The 16,743-nt window shown below is 50.0% G+C and overlaps 1 protein-coding gene across 5 annotated transcripts; it reads right to left on the bottom strand.

The window, feature by feature from the left end:
• Positions 1–11,708: 11,708 nt before the first annotated feature.
• Positions 11,709–15,044, bottom strand: LOC108505189 (T-cell surface glycoprotein CD1b-3-like). 5 transcript variants are annotated; one of them, XM_017830931.1, is made up of 6 exons: positions 14,907–15,044; positions 13,478–13,738; positions 12,606–12,887; positions 12,224–12,508; positions 11,966–12,105; positions 11,709–11,876 (listed from the first exon to the last, which is right to left on the bottom strand). In XM_017830931.1, the coding sequence occupies exons 1-5, from the start codon at positions 14,971–14,973 to the stop codon at positions 12,005–12,007; spliced, it is 996 nt and encodes a 331-aa protein (XP_017686420.1). In that variant the 5' UTR covers positions 14,974–15,044; the 3' UTR covers positions 11,709–11,876; positions 11,966–12,004. The 5 variants fall into 5 exon arrangements, with proteins under 5 accessions (XP_017686420.1, XP_017686418.1, XP_017686421.1 ...); XM_017830929.1 differs by having other exon boundaries at positions 12,009–12,105; XM_017830932.1 differs by having other exon boundaries at positions 12,224–12,323.
• Between the last annotated feature and the right edge of the window lie 1,699 nt (positions 15,045–16,743).

The raw sequence follows: 16,743 nt of genomic DNA, 5'->3' as shown, positions 1-16,743 counted from the left end.
GTTGCTAGAGCTGCTATTTCCCTTGAACAGAATAAAACCCCAAACCAAACCAAAAAACAAACGAAGAAAAAACCCCCAACCACCAAAAAAAGGGCTGAGGTAAATAGTACTGGCAAAGGATTAATAGGATCCATGTGGATTCCTGACCCTTCTCTTTGTTATGTATCAAGATTGTCTTGAAAGTTGCTGTGGCCTTGAACACAGAGTTTAAGAGCTTCTTATTCTACCTACAAAATATGCCCAGAAAGCCCAAAAGGGCAATTAGGGATCAAGCTGGCCAGAATAACTTGTTGCATGTTTTCAGGATGTTTACCCCAAATTCTATACTGGAGGGAGAAATAGGAACAGTGTGTATTTAGACTCTATCTTCAAGAGAGAAATTGTCTCTTGGCCAGTTTTGAGTTGATTGTTCAATTTTACAGCATGACTGGAACAATTCCTGCATCCTTTCCCAGCCACTCAGCTCCGGGGTTGTGCTGCAGGCAGCCCATGTGAGCAAGGAGCATCAGCCCTGCAGCTCTCAGACAGATTTCAAGAGGACAAGAAATAATGAAATAGAGAAGGCAATAAAGAGAGATGTAACTCAGCCAGGATGGATGAGCTTCCAAAATTCAGGCCAGAATTAATTAAGTTCAGGCTATTGGTAGGAAACAAGTGACAGAGAGACAGCTCTCCCTTCTTATCTAAATCTGTTTGCTCCAAGCAGTTTGTAGCTTGGAAATACACAATTTAGTTGGAGGGAAATGCACTCCCCACTCTGCTGAACAACCATGGAAAGCACGGCAGGGAAGGTGATAACTTGTTTTTGCAGACCAGGTATAAGGCAGGCATTGCTGAAGAAGGAACTGCCTAAGACAGAAAAAGTTAACAAGCAGGTCTGGAGGAGCTGGCATCAGGTGAAACCCTTAACACCTCGCTGCCAGAGGTGCAGGGGTTGTTTCCTCCATGTGAGGAGCAGTGGGAGGGTCACCTACATCCTACCAGATTATTTGACCTTGGCATGCAAAATGAGGGAGGATTAAAATCCCCCCTTTGCTTTAGCTCCTTCTCTCTTACAATGGGGCTCAAAACAGTCCTCCACGGGGCTGAATAAAGATGATGTGAAGCCTGTGCTGTGTGCCATAGCCAGAAGGATTTGGTAATTCTCAGCAGTCATCATGGATGCAGGAGGTAAGACTTGAGTCACCTACTGCTAGTAACAAGAAAATAATTTTTTGAACTACTTAGTCATAGTTGCTCTTTGCTGCTCTGATTGTTGGAGCTGAAGGAAATCCTGGGAAAGTGTATTTTGCAAGAAGTGTTCCCAGAGCTGACAGCCCTCCCCTGCATTGTAACTTCCACGGGAGCACTGCTGCAGGGATCTGGAATGCACACGCAGTCCTGGGATCAGCAGGTTTTTAATGGCTAAGGAATTTTCTGCAGCTGCACAAAGTGTCATCTGACATATCTATACTCCACAGGGATCTTTTCTCCCGGTAATTGGGGTGTAATTGATAGGCTGCTGTGCCTCTTGGAAAGCGTGTGCCTTGATTGGGCAGTGTTGGAGTCTCCGGTGCATTTAAGGGGGAATAGAAAGCTTGTAGCTATGGCAGAGATGTTGCCATTATGGGGTTAATTAGGCATTAACAACTGAGGCCAGTACACATTTTCTGGGGATTAATGACCATCTGGGAGAAAGCCACGGCCTAGGAAACCCTGATTATTAGTATTTAGGCCTTGTCCTCTCTCAAGGTCATTAGTAGGGCTGCGGGGTATGGCTGGATCAGAGTCCAAATACCTGTTCAAAGGCCCACTCCAACCCCTGAGGAGTCTGTGCCTGGTTTGCAGCCAGCTGCTGATAAACTGATACTGCTGAGAAGGTTTCATGAGCATTCAAGGATCATTGTTTGAATGAGGGATAAGAATTTCACAGATCAGGTAGGTTTTAATCTTTTCAGTTTGTAATATCCATCAGTTAATTTATTTTACAATAAAGGCTTTCCCCTGGAGCTCATTAGCAGCTGTTTTACTGGTGTCAGTCCCCAAAGGTACCAGCACCTTGGTGTCTCAGATTTCTGCCTGTCACGCCCACCAGCCAGAGATGTTTCACGAAAGAAGTGGGAATTACAGGATAACCCACCCAAACAGGGAGATTTTATTAATTTGGTATGAAATTTGAGGGGTTAAGTGTTCAATGTTTTTATACACACACTTTGTGTGTATACACATAGGTATGTGCATACAGAGAGAGGAAGAGAGAAATGATGTGATGACAATGAGGTCTGGTCGTTCTGGACCTCACCAAATGGTTGGATTATTTCACCAGGTCTCTCTGGCTGCTTCAGGCAGGTGGTGCAGCGTGGCTCTGGGCTTTCAAACAGGCCTGACTGTTGCAAACATCCTCCTATCTCCTTGCCTTCTCTTAAAATATGAAACAAGGAAAGCACAGTTCCACCACTTCCTCTCTGGTAGGCAGTATTATTTCTTAGTCCCTCTCCTGCATGCATGTCGAAACTCAGCTATAAATCAGTTTGCCTCTCCGTCTCGGGAGGTTTTGCAGGCATTTGGCAGGAGGAAACAAGAGGTTTCATGGGGCTAAGCCGAGGCCCAGGTCTTTTCCCATGTGCCTGTTGGCCCAGAAACGTGCGTGTCAGATTGTCCTCCCAGCCTACACTAAGAACTACTCACCAGATGGAAGCATCTGCCATGAGGTGCCCAGTTATCACAGCTCTGTGTCACTTACATTTTTAATTAATCTCAGAGTTTTCTGTCATTCTGTGTCTCCATCCTCGGCTGCTGGCTCAGATCTCTGCTCTGGCATACAGATGCACAGCACAAAGCTGACACTTTCCCCCTGGTCCTGAGCCCCTCTGCTTCATTAGAGCATCCCAGTAAAGTTCTGGAGGTGCTTATGGGGACAGATGAGTTCCCTCAGCTGCCCTTCCTGCTGGAGATTAGGCCTCTTGTTCCCCTCTCCATAATAGAATTAGCTGAAATGATCATGGTCTGTTCCAGCTACCCCCGTTCATCATCTGCTGCATTAACCAAGACACTGAATTACTTCATATCAGCAGGATTGGCCAGAGATTACCTGGAATTGCTTTTTGCTTGACTACTTTATGTCCCTCGATAGCTTCTAGTTTAGGCAATTTCTCAAGTTTTCTTTGAAAGTCAGAATATGGTTTGTTTTGACGGGGCTGTTATGGCAGTTTTAAGGGTTGGGGTTTGGTTTTTTTGTCGTTGTTGGGTTGGGGTTTTTTTGGTTTTTTTTTGAGGGGTGTGTGTGTTGTTGTTTTTCGCTTGGTTGTTTGGTTTGATTTTTTTTTTTTTTTAATTTCTTTGCCTTTTAGTTTGTAAATCAGAATTTTATTTTGGAGTATTTCCCCTTGCCCTCCCTACAAGCAGGGCCACTATTAAGCACTGCCATCCACACTGCACAGAAGAGTCCTGAACCAGTAGAAGAAGTCTTGCACTGGGAGTAAGAAACTTGTCCTTTACCAAGAGGGCTGTCAGAAGTAAAACCCCATTATTCCTGTCTGCTGGCACCTGCCAAAAATTGCATGTGCAGATCAAACAAACCCACCTTCCATATCAGTAAAGAAAGTGTGACTGAGTAAATAAATAATAAGGCTTCTCAAAATTTTAAACTTACTTTTGCTCAAGTTAGACATATCTGGGCAGACATATTCAGAGCTCATTTCTGCCTGATCAGAAGCAGTAGTGGCTTGAGAGATCATAATGGATCACTTCAAAAGCAAATTCCCTGAAACCTATATTTTTTTCCCAGCAGAAATGATCAATTAAGTTTTAAATAGCTCCAGACTTCAGCAAAGTGTGTGTTTGTCCATATTTTGGCTTCGCCGTCTGTGTAGAGACAAGTCGGGGCTCAGTCCCAAGTGATGCATTAATCAAGCCATGCTTGGAAGTATTTGCATCCCTCCTCCTCAGGGAAATATCCTGGCCCTCAGGGAATCTACATCAACAAAACCTCCCATTATTTCAAGCAGATATTTTTCAAACCTTAGTCCTTATGGGTTGAATTAGATTGCAATTATTCAACTAAGCAGAGGAAATTACTATGAGTTCAGACTCTTTTTGCTCTCTCTCTTTTTTTTTTTTTTTTAAATCAAGGGATAGATTTTATTTAAGAACATGAGCTAACATAGCTAAAAATACATTTGTCAGATTCTGGCAGGAAATGGGTTTTATACTTTGTCTCTTTATATCTTTTCTACTACATCAAGATTTTTGCCATCCTCTCCAGCCAAAGTGCTGTCCAGAGATCCCTGTTTGCCCATAACATCCTAAACTGCCCTGACATTACTGTTTAAAGCAATCAAATTAATTTGTGACAAATGCAACTTTTCCAAGTGAAAAAAACCTTCACTTTCTGGAGCTTATTTATTTCATTTCTTTACATGGAGCACGTTCAAATAATAGTAAAATCTTTGTGTTGCCATTACACCCATAAAAATAGTAAACACCATCTCTTTTTTTCAACCCATTCAATCCTTGTTCTCTGTTTATGGTCAAAGCATCTACCTGCAGGCACGGGGAACATACAGCAACTGGAATTTGCTCATGTGGATAGCTGGAGTAACTGGGAAAAGGGCTGGACTCACACTGGTTATGCAGCAGCCGTGCTGCTGTGTTGGGGCATAGAATGCAGCAACCCAAGCCCTGATTTTAGGTTTATTCAATCAGTTATTCTGAAGCTGAGCAGACATAACTGAGATCTGTCTAAGCAGGAATATTCAAGATGGTAATTGCAGATGACCCACCAGTATTAACTCCATTCCCCTTAACCGTCTCTTGAATTAACAAGGTCAGACACGAGAGCTTGAATATAAATAATGTCAATACTCCTGTTTTTAGGACACACAAAGCTGATGTTTAGGCTGTTCCTTTGCACGGTTATTTGCAATTTTTACAGGGTCTGTGACTCACAGAGGGGAACAGAGCTTTATAATGCCTGCATGCCCTTTGACAAGCTTATTCTGTGGCTACTGTGTTTTTCTAATTAACTTTTGTTGAGATTCATAATGGTCAATGGGAAGTATTGGTGATTTAACTACATAGTGCAGAACATTATCTTATTAATTATGATGTGGCATGATTTCTTTATCTACCTCTGCCCCAGCTTCTGTTCACAGGCACGTGTGCACAAACAGAGAGAGCAAATAACCACCCTCTTCTGGATCAGAAAAATACCTATCCATTAAATTTCCTGGGTTTATATCGAGGATGTGATATTTTAAGAGACAGATTCTTGTCAAGGACAGGTAAGCAAGGAACTGAAACATCCGGCAGATGTGTCTGATATCACCTATCTGACAAAAACCCAGTTTGGGCAAAAATTGGCTCCTGAGTCATATGGAGGTGAAGAAAAAACTCTTTCTTTGCTGCAGATCTCCACTGCCTTTGCTCGGCTGTGATATCACTTTTAAGGTGAACTCTTGCATATGGTGATTTAGGTTTCTGCCTTTTGTATGAAAATACTGCAGAGGGAGAAGGCCAGAACCCAACAGTAGCACCAGGAGTGTCACTTATGCCCCTTAAAGCTCATGTTTCTCCTGACTCAGTTGAAATTTGATGACTTCGACCTTTTTCAGCCCTGAGATACAGTGATGCGCAAAAATGTAACTAGAAATCACAGACACTCATAAAAACAGAACAAGGGACAAACTATTTGGGCTCCTATTTTGGCCACACTGATTTGCACTATAGTAGTTGAAAAAAAACTGGAAGTCAGTGTTAAAACAAAAATAACTGTCTATGATCCTCTTTTAAAATAAATTATTTCAGCTCATTAGATAAAGATTCACAGCTGTGTGCAGTGCTTTGAAACACCAGCAGACTTGGGCTCCTTCCTCAGGTCTCCTCTAGCCCCGCTGACCACAGTGGTGTGCTGGAGGCTGCCTTACACCTCGCAGTCCTGCTGTGTGAAGAGAGTGGAAAACCATCACCCCTTATCCTATTGCTACAGGGTAAGCAATATCCTGATAAAATGTCCCCATCCTTCTTGTAAGCAGTATTTCTTAAGGCACTGGAAGGTGCTCTCGGGTCTCCCTGGAGCCTTCTTTTCTCCAGGTGAACCCCCCCAGCTCTCCCAGCCTGGCTCCAGAGCAGAGGAGCTCCAGCCCTCAGATCATCTTTGTAGCCTCCTCTGGACTGGCTCCAGAAGGTCAATGTCCATTGTAGGAGGCCCCAGGGTTGGTCAGGCAGGACTCGGTGAAGCTGTGCTGGCTGTCCCAAATCACTGCCCTGTCTTCCACGTTGCCTTAGCAGAGCTAGGAGGGGGATCTGTTCCATAATCTTCCCAGGCACAGAGGTGAGGCTGACAGTTTGGCAGTGCCCAGGGTCCTCCTTTCCACTGTTTAAAAATGAACTAGTGACCTCCACACCTAAACAATGTGAGTGATTGATTGATTGAGTCCAACTCCAGCTGCAGAGGCTCTGCATCTTGGTCTATCTGATTGGGTCAGAAGGCCCAAAAGTAGGTTACAACATTGTCCAACAGGCCATGTAACACCGTGATACTTCCAAAATTACATGTTGGATGATATTAGAGTATCTTACTAACTTACAGGGCCCATGTTAAACAAGCAAGTCACGCTGGTCCCACTGTCTAAGCTGGTAAGGCCAAACCCAGGAAGCATTTTTAAAAAGTCAAAGCCCTGGCTGTCACTTGGCAGCTCTAACAGACTAATCTCCCCAGCATGGTTTATGGGACACTGGGTGACAGCTGAAGGGTTCCCAGTACACAAACATCCCCTAACCCCATGCAAGAGGGGTCACAGGGATGGACGAAGGACTCTCCCCAAAGCTGGTCTAACCTTGATGCTCTGTGTATGTGGTAGACAGTGGCACAGCACTGAGGGAAGGGGGAGAAAAGGCAGCAGACAGTCAGTGCTCATTCTGGGCTTCCCCAAATAATTAGAAGACTTGCAATAATTTACCATGGAATAGGCAAATCCTGGCAGCAGGACTCCTGGGCTGAGCTGGTGGGTGTGACACAACATCTGATGTTGTGGTGAGGCAGATGAGAGAGAGTCTGGCAGCTCATCTGCTCCTTTGCAATGCCTATTAACTCTGACAGCTCTTGGCATCAGGCCATGACCAATATGCCCAAAAAATAAAAGCCTAATGGGACATAACTTAGACACAGACTCTTAGCACAGGCATGGTGAAGTACACACAACAGTAGAAAATATTTAGAAAAACTTTGTTGTTCTACTGCTCTGCACTGGGCACCCACAAAGTTAGGAATGACTCGAGGGAGTCTTGGTAAATCACAATTCATTCATGTGTACACAGAAAGTAAGAGCCCACCGAAGATATTCCCTGTAGCAGTTTTTTATCAAAGGTTTCTGTTTCTTCCTTTCCTGAGACAGGGAAAATTGACAGAGAAAGGAGAGCTTCATCAGTTCTCCCTCTTCAGTGCACCTAACCTACACAGGACTTCCAGTCATGGCTTGATTAATGCAGCACATCCCACTTTCTGCTTAGGGATATAAAAAGATAAGAGGCTTGGCTTTATTTTTAACCAGTGACTCATTCTTACCTTGCATCTGTTTAGAAATGTGGAAAGAGAAACAAACTGCTCAGATGGCTCTTTGGGGTTTTCAAAACCAGGAATAAATGACACTGAATCACCATCTCGGTTCACAACTGGTCTTTTAACTGGTTCATTTTTACCGAAATGGGTCTGATGGACTGCACCCCAAATACCCCGAGAGCACCTACATCCTTTGTCTTATTTTTTTTTTTCTATTTGACGTATTAATTTCTCTGGAAATAACCCAATTCCCAGAGCACTGCTCTGCAACTCCTTCAGTGTGTTTTTGTTATCTGAGGGCTGTGCCACCTTCTCTCCCACCTCAGAAGGATTGTGCTGGAGGAGAGGCTCCCACTTCACACCATCCCAGTAAATCAAAGTACAGTCAGTCAAGAGCAAAACTGAACTCCTAAAACCCTCCCACGGATAAAACAAAACAGCAGGCATTTTACCACTTCAAGAATGTCCCATTCTTGGGTGAGCGTAGCATTGGCAGCTCTGTTTTCACTGTACTTTTCCTAAAAATGCTTCCTGACTTGTTGCAGAATCAATGCAAACACAAGGGCAAGGGGAGGCAGGGCCAAAGAGTTTTGGGTTTCTCTGCACCACATTGGGCACTTCTCCTCTCTTCAGGGCTGTCGATTCACTTGGAAAAAAAAACCCTCTAACAAACCTACCTGCATCTGTCTGCAACAGTATCTATATCTGCCAGAGTGTCTCCATCTGCAGCAGCAGCTGCCACTGTATCTACCTTTGTTTTGGCACCTGCATCTTGCAATAATCTTTATACCTGCACAGGCATCTGCAGTGCTGTGTGTGTCTGCTATTGCACCTGTGAGGACATCAGCTTCTGCAGTGGCTTCTGCAGTATTATCTCAAATAATTTTATCAGCCCCTCTATGCTGGTTGGAAAAGGTGAGGAGGTGCAGCAGGAGCTCCATGGTAGGATGGTAGCAGGGGAGTTAAGGGGTGTGTTACTGATGATCTCCCGAAAGGTAATTAATTACCTTGAGTACCACAGGAGAAAGGATGGTTCCCAGGACAGCACAATATTCCTGGAAAATATCGAGGGGGGACTTCAATGACTGTTAAGACTGTGTGGAGACACATTCAGCTGGGCAGGAAGTGATACTGAAGTTGAGATGAGTGCCTCACTCTCAACCCTGCTGGCAGGAGAGACATTTAGTTTTTAGGACAATTTAGCAATGCAGTTGCAAACCCCTTTGTGCTTAGCAATTTACCCTTTGGCACTTCAAGGCACTGTAAAAAACTCGCGTGTTTTTCTTGGAGGAAAAGGTCACCCATGAAGGGAACTTCATGAAACTGGATACTCAAACTTCTCCAGTTACAAAGGTTCTTCAAACATGCAGTTGCACACAGGTGTCCTCTCATATACTTTCCATCCTGGCTTACCTTAATCACAACCCTGCCAAAAAGAAAGTCCCCATGAACACAAGTCAAAGGGGCAAAACATCCTGCAGAAGGCACTGCCCTCTGGGTCCTCTCTGTGACTACTTGGAGCCCTCTCCAACCAGGAATGGGGTTGCAAATCAGCTCACTGCTTGAAAGAGCTGTAGAAGTTGTCAGAAAGGTGGCAGCTGTTTGCAACTGCTAAGGAGGGCCACCTCCTGGTGAAACTCACTCCTTGACTTGAGAAAAAGGCCAGAACTTAACTGTTTCTGTGCTGTTCTCTGCCTTAGGTGGTTATTCCACTGGGAAGTACAATGGACACATCTATAAACACCCACCTATGCAGTCCACGTTCTTCTGGCAAAGGGCTCTCAAAGCAGATGACCCTCTAGGTGAGTGAATACAGAGATTTGCATCATGAGAGTCCTCTAATGGTAATCTGGTGGTCTGTTTTTCTACCAGAACTAGTTCAAAGCCAATGCAGCAGGACACAGTTTTTTCCTGACAGACATCCTCTATAACCCATGGGCGTTTCATAAGGTAACACTATTTCTGGCTTTGCTTGGGAAGCAGGAGACACAAAACCCCTGTGTCACAGCTTGTCTTGGCAAGACCTGTGTGATGGTCACAGATGTGGCTGTCCCGGGCCAGGAGCTGTTAATCCCAGCAGAAAGCTCCTTTCTAAGGCACTCCCAAACATAGGACAGGGACACTGATTTGCTTTAACCCCCACAAGCAGCTCAGCCCCACGCAGCTGCCTGTTCTCTCCCTCCCAGTGGGGTGGGGAGGAGGATCAGAAGGGTAAAGGTGAAAAAACTCCTGGGTTGAAGTAAACACAGTTGAACAGGTAAAGCAAAAGCTCATTCCCCATCTCCTATGGGCAGGCAGGTTTTCAGCCATCCACAGGACAGCAGGACTGCTTTACACAGAATGGTGCCTTGGGAAGCCACACACCCGTCACTCTGGACATTCCCCCTCCTTGGTCCTTTCTGTCAAGCAGAGGGTAGCTCATAAACTGAAGATCAGGGTTGGAACCCTTCTGGGCCTTCCATCAACATACACTCAACCTACATTGTTCATCCTGAGCTGTGGGAAAGGGCTCTGTGTGGATGAGGATGACTTGGCTTTCTGTATTTAATTTTTATGTTGCAAAAACACTGCAAGATAATAACCAGGTGAGAGCACTGAAATCAAAATGGTAAGCAGTGCAGACGGCTCTAACAGCACATTTTCATCTGATTGCCTTGAAAAAAGCAGACTTGAGATCCTCACTGCTCACTTTTGCCTCGAGATAGTCCCATTCCTCATCTGGAAGCCACTGTGTGCCAGGCTGAGGACAGATACAACCCACATAGAGAGCAGTCAGAGCTCAGCCTGCACCAGCAAGGCTGTCAGGTCCTTCGCTGTGCACTCTCAGCAGCCAATGGAGCATCCTGGAGACAGAGACTTGCCTCCAAGGTCACAGCCCATCTCTCGGCCCTCATTTTGCACAGAAAAGGTTTGCTTCTCTCCATGCCCAGACAGAATCACAGGTGCTTGGCATTATCTCTTGTAATGCATTGTGCTTAAATACCACAGGCAAGTCCGGCCGGGGGCTGGATCCGAGGACCTGGGGAGTCGGAGGCTGGATCCGAGGACCTGGGGAATCGGAGGGAAGCCCTGGGCAGCTGCTTGGGAACAGGGAGTGGGGTTTGGGTGGGGCCGGGGATCGGGGAAATGCGGCCCCGCCCCGCCGCTCCCGCCCCACAACCTGCCCAGCGACCGATGACGCAGGGAGGGGCGCGGATTCCATTGGCGAATGAACCGCGGCGTAGCCAATGGCAGCGCGGGGTGGGGCGGCCGGAGATCTACCTGGCACCAGGTGACGTCAAATGCAAGGCGGATCACCATTGGCGGGTGGCTCGGGTGCGGTCAGGCAGGGACCCTGGGTGGGGGACACGGGAATATGGGGGGGACGTGACAAGGGAACAGGTAGGGCTGGGCAGGGGGAAAAGGGGACAGGCAGTCTGAGATGAGGAAGGGGCCAGGGCTAGGGCTGAGGATGTGCGGGGAGAGTGAAGGATGTGGGAGTGCGAAAGGGGGAAGGAAATGGATGAAGGACACAGTGGGAACAGGGGTGAGGAGGCGTGCGAGGGCGGGTGAGGGGGAGCCCCTTGCTCGTGGAGGTCACCGGAGGCTGGTGACCAGACCCCGCTTTTCTACCCGCAGTGCAGACGGGTGTGCCGCCGGGCCATGGGCTGCATCCGCCATCCTGATCCGGGAATGGGGCTCCGGGGTATCCCCGTTGTGTCCCGTGCTCTCAGCTCGCAGTTCCCGCAGGAGAGCAGGGGGTGAGCGGCCGGGACAAGGGCAGCTCCCACCTGCTATGGCCTGGAGACGGTGGGACTGGTGTAACTGGGTGAGGAGGAGACCTCCCCTGCCCCTGTAGCCCCGGATGGCCCCAGGGAGGGATGTGCAGCCGTGGTCAGCAGCACCGCGGTGGCCAGGCTGCCTTGGAGCTGCCTCGAGGAGAAAGGAGAGAGAGGGGCTGTGAGTGTCCCATGGCTGGAGCTGCCATCAGAACATGACCCACCATCCCCCAGGCACCTGCATGGACTTCTCCTGACATGCCAGGGGAAGACCAACTAGACCAACTCCAGGAAAAGGGAGAGTCTTCCTGGCTGCCATGGGGAGTCTCTGCAGTGTGCTGAGGGGTTTCCTGGGAAAAACTCTTGAGGGTAAAGGACGGTGAGAGGCACAGGAGCCCCATGCATCAGGGGAAGTTTGTAGCTGTTTAATGCTGCGGTTTTCCAGAACAAAACGGTGTCGGTGCTGATGGGTGAGAGGTGGGACATGAAATGAACAGGGAGAGCAGCCGGTTGTTTCTGAGTGAGCAACGAGGCCTCAGCTGATGAATTCCTGGGTCTCCTATGTAGCTTCATTACCTCTCCTGCAAGGGGGGACACCGTGAGCTGCACTGAGAGCCAGGGAGTTCACCCCTGTGGAGCTGTCGCTCCTGCAACCCCTGGCCCGACCCACCTGCCCGTAAATCTTAGAGCAGGCAATGGGAAGGAGAGTTCACCTGCGCTTCCACCACCAAAATCCCCCGGCAGAGGCTGTGGAACCCAGGAGCAGCACTGCGATGGTGATGCTGATGGTTGGAGCTGTGCTGAGGTTCTCTGGGAGAGGGGGAGAAAAGGGTGACCGTGTAAGGGTGGCAGTGCCAGTCAAGAGCTGCCCCTCACAGGGCCAGGGGCTGCTGCCTACACCCCTGCTGTCCCCACGGGTGGCACCTACCCCAGGGGACGAGGAGGCTGCGGGTGCCCAGGCTGCGGTGGCGCACGCGGCAGGCGTAGCTGTGCCCGTCCTGGGGGGCCACGGCCAGGACGCTGGAGAGCTGGTAGGTGAGGTCAGCGTTGGGCAGGATGGGGCTGGTGTTGAGCTGCGGGCCTGGAGGCACCTCGTGGCCATCCCTCAGCCAGGCCACACTGATGGGCCGGGGGTAGAAGGCGGTGACATGGCAAACCAGCAGCAGCTGGTGTGGGCTGGGCGTGCGGGCAAAGACCGTGGCCACGGGCAGCTCTGGGGGGTGGGAGCAAAGGGGTGGGGGAAGCCCTGGTTGGGCACGGCTTGGCCCCAGGGCTTTGGGGTGGCTGTGGCAGGGTCAGGGTGGTCTCACCTTGTCTCTCCAGAGTGGCCCTCCCGTACTTGTTCAGGGTGCGGATTTGGCTCTGGCAGATGAAGGACAGGAGGTACTCCAGGAGTACTTTGATGGACGTCGCACTGTTTAGGTCTGTGATGACCTGCTCTGCCAGCTGGGATGCCTGCTGCATCTCCCAGCGCTCTTCATCCACCTCAAAAGCTGCAAGGTCTTTGCCACCCTCCCCGACACGCAGGAAGCCCCAGCTTGATGTGTTGGGGTGCAGCTCACAGCCCGCACGGATTTGGACCACCAGAGGGTCTGCCAAGGGCAAAGCCAGCGGAGAGGTCCCGTGAGTATGTGGCACATGGGTGGCACGAGGTGGGACGTGACTGAGGGCACGTGGAAGGGTGTGATGGGCAGCAGGGTGCAATGGGCAGCAGGGTGCAATGGGCAGCAGGGTGCAATGGGTAGCAGGGCACGGGGCCATGCTTCAGGAAACCCCAGACACCTTGCAAACCCCCAGGCCCCTTGGAAGGATGGAGTGAATACCAGACCAGTTAGTGTGGGGGTGCTTGTTTAAAAATAATACTGTGCCCCAAAATATTTGCCCTCAGTTTTCTCTTTCATGATCTTTGCTATGTGAGTCCTGCAGCCCCAGTAAATTTTGTGGCAACTCCCTGGTGTGCAGAGGGGGTTCCCTGTGCCAGATGGCAGAAGCCCCAAGGGGTTTCAGGTCTGCTGCCTTCCCTAGTCCTGCGAGTCATATGCCCCAGCAGCTGCAGCGTTACACTTTCAGGAGCTGTTGCACGCTATGAAACCCCCCCCAGATGCCACCCTGGTGGAGGAGGGCACAGCCTGAACCTGGGGAGAGGTGCCAGGGCTCTGACTGGAGTTGTTCCCATACTCACAGTCCATTTCTGTCTGCTGGACTTTGTCATGCACATATCGGACCATATTGCGCAGAGCCATTTGACTTTGGGACATCAGCTTCTTGGTGTCACCCTCGGCCGCAGCCTGGCTGACCCAGGGCCAGTGGAAGTGGATGCTCCAGTTGGCAGGATCCAGTGCAAAGATGGGCACATCCCCCAGGACTCCCATTGCTGACACCTCAGCAGAGGTCATGTCAGCAAAGAGGCCGGTCAGGAGGTACTGGAGAACCTGTGGCTCTGCTGGAAAGGAGGATGGGGATGAGAAGGGGTGTAAGAAGGAGATGAGTGGAGGGGCTAGGGGAGAAACAAGGGATTCAGACTAGATACAAGGAAGAAATTTTTTACTGTGAGGCTGGTGAGACACTGACACAGATTGCCCAGAGATGGGATGGATGCCCCATCCCTGGAAACATTCAAGAGCAAGTTGGATGGAACTCAGAGCAACCTGATCTAATGGAAGATGTCCCTTCCCATGGCAGATGGGGTTGGACTGGATGGTCTTTAAAGGTCCCTCCCACCCCAAACCATTCCGTGGTTCTATGATTCTGTGCTCTTCAGCCTGCTCAGGCTTTCTTGGCTGAACTTCCTCTGCCTTTGCTGCTCCTTTTCCTTCTCTATTTTACTTGCAATTGATTGTTTCTCTCCTGCGCAGGATTTCAGGCATTTTGTCTCCTCCCCTCCCTGCCTCCTTCCTGCCCAGCACTGCTGTCTGACTGTGTAGAGCAGATGAGGGGGCACCTCACTGCTTGTTTGGGGTGATGCTCCCCCCAGAATAACACCTGTGCCAGGACCTGTATCTGCATGACCTGTGCCTGGTGCAGAGGACATGGAGGATGGAAAAGAGCATTTTATCCAGGTTTGGGGGCTCCCTGAGAGGAGAGCACTGCAGCACATCTCAGAGATCAATCCTGCCTTCCCATGTGTGATGTTGCCCACCCCAGAAGCACAAGGTCTCACGGGGTTGTTTGTGGTAAAATGCTCGTACAACAGCAGTGCCTGAAACACCCTCTTGCAGGTGCAGCTCCACAAAAACGAGGGGCTGCTGGAAGGGGCCCATGGCAGCATGTGGGGCTGATTCCCCCTTGGCACTCATGGGCTCCCTGCAGGGGGAAGACATCATGGGGGGAACCTCAACACCCAAAGCCTGGCTAGGGACCCTGGTCTCTCTTCTGCTTGTGTGCCCAAGGCCCTGTGTCAAGCCAGTGGGGTAGAAGTCCAGAGCTGGGGGCAAGAACAGAGAGGGTGGGCAGGGACAAAACACCTTTGGGTCCTGCATTGTGGGGGGCAGCCCTTTGATGCTGGGGATCATCCCCCCCATGCAGGGGACAGTGGCCTCCTCTGAGGAACCTGTAGGGTCCTCTGACAGCAGGGATGAGAGTGGTTTGGGTGAGCCAGGGCTCCCACTTACCTTCTGGGTCTGCCCACATCCCAGGGAGGAGGAGGGGAAGAAAGGGGAAGAGGTGAGGGGGCTGCATGGTGCACGCAGGGGCTTAAGAAGCAGCAGCAGTGACTGTGGGAAGAGGAAGAACGTTGGGGTCCAACGCTTCAGCCCAGCCCAGCAGTCACTGCGGCAGCTCTGCACCAATGGGAGCGCAGTGAATGTGCTGGGGTGAGGGCTGGGGACGTGTGGGAGGGACGAGAGCTGAAATAATGTCTCGAGCATGAAGTGCTGTGACAGACTGGGCCTGGAGAAAGCCCAACCAGGTGCAAAGAGAGTCCCAGGAAGCATCGCTAGGAGAAAGCAAATGTTCAAGGGTCCCCCTGGCTCCCCCTCCCCACCAGTGGTACCTTGTCCTATCCCAGTTCTTGTGGGGTGCATCAGCTCCAATGGAGGGGATGATGGCTTTTGGATTTCAGCCCTGACTGGAGAAAGATGGTTGCTGTCCTCCCAGCCCCCACATGGCAAGAAGAGACGCTTTGTGTCCCCCCCTCTGGCACCTCCAGCTCAGGCTGCTCCTGCACCACCTGCCTAACCCTGGGGATGAGGATCCCAGGGAGGAGGTGACAAACAGTTCCTGACTAACCCCAAGCTGTGGGACGCTGCTGGGGAGCCCCAGCTCTGCCCTAAATGCTCCCAGGAGAGGGCCCAGGGGTGGGTCTGGCACTCCCCTTTCCTTTCTACCAACTTTGGTGCCAATGGGGACAGAGCAGGGGAATGGCTCTCACCGTTCCTGTTCCCATGCACAGGGGACTCTTGGGGAGGGGGACAGGATTCTGCAGCAGTGTCCAGTGGTACAATGGAGGCACAATGGTGAGCCAGCCTCACCCCCACAATGTCCCTGATCCACTGCTCCTCCCCAGCTCCTCCCCTCAACATGTAGTTTCTCTTCCCCTTCCCACGCTGGGAGAGAAGGCAGAACTGAAACCACAGCTGAGGGGAAATCTGAGGGGTGCACCTCAGTATGTCCAAACATGAAACCCCTTCCCTTCCATGGAGCTGTCCCAGTGAGAAGTAGGGATGCTGTGGTGGCCTGGTGTGCAAGTTCCGAGCTGGCTTCCTGCCAAGTCTCCGAAACTTGACAACAAAGACCTGCTTCCCAGAGAGGGAAGAAAAAAACCCAGCAGCCAAAGCTATAGCAAAAATATATATATATTACATATAAGACAGATATATACAATGAGAATATTATGTACTATACCCCCAGAAACCTTAAATAGCTCCCTAAAAGGGAAGAGGGGGAGGGAGAAGGGAAAAGGACAAAATAGGACAAAAAGGGGCAAGAACCAAACAAGTCTACACAATCTAAAAACCCGGTAACCAGCAAACTGAAGAACTATCAAAATCTTACCACTTCCCTTGAGAGAAGCAGATGGCTGGACACGGCCCAGCGCTCTCCCCTCATGCGTGGCAGATAACAGCAGTCAATGGAGGCCTCAGCTCCAGATAAGCCAGACCGAGACAGGGACCCACTGTTCTCGAACCTCGCCGGAAAGGAAGAGCGCGAGGTCCCTCCTGCTGGCTTTATTTATACCTCAACTTACGTAAGGGAATAGCATGGAATACTTCCGTGATCACCTTCCTAGTTCCTTCCTGGTTACAACCTGGTCTCCAGGAAGGCCTAGAGTGAAACCATCACACCTGGTAGGCCCAGAAATGGCACCAACTTCCCCAGCAGCGGCACCCAAGGGATGTCCAGCTATGCCACCACAAAGTTCCCTTGGAGCCACCAGTGCTGGGCCCAGAGGGGAGTGTTTGGCTGGTGGGATGGCAAAGAGCAGCCTTGGGGCAGTAAAGGGAGGGAAGG

This window comes from Lepidothrix coronata, unplaced genomic scaffold (genome assembly GCF_001604755.1).
Source record: "Lepidothrix coronata isolate B3197 unplaced genomic scaffold, Lepidothrix_coronata-1.0 Scaffold186, whole genome shotgun sequence".
Lineage (NCBI taxonomy): Eukaryota > Metazoa > Chordata > Aves > Passeriformes > Pipridae > Lepidothrix > Lepidothrix coronata.
The sequence above is the reverse complement of the archived record's forward strand: the minus strand, read 5'-3'. Positions and strand labels throughout refer to the sequence as shown.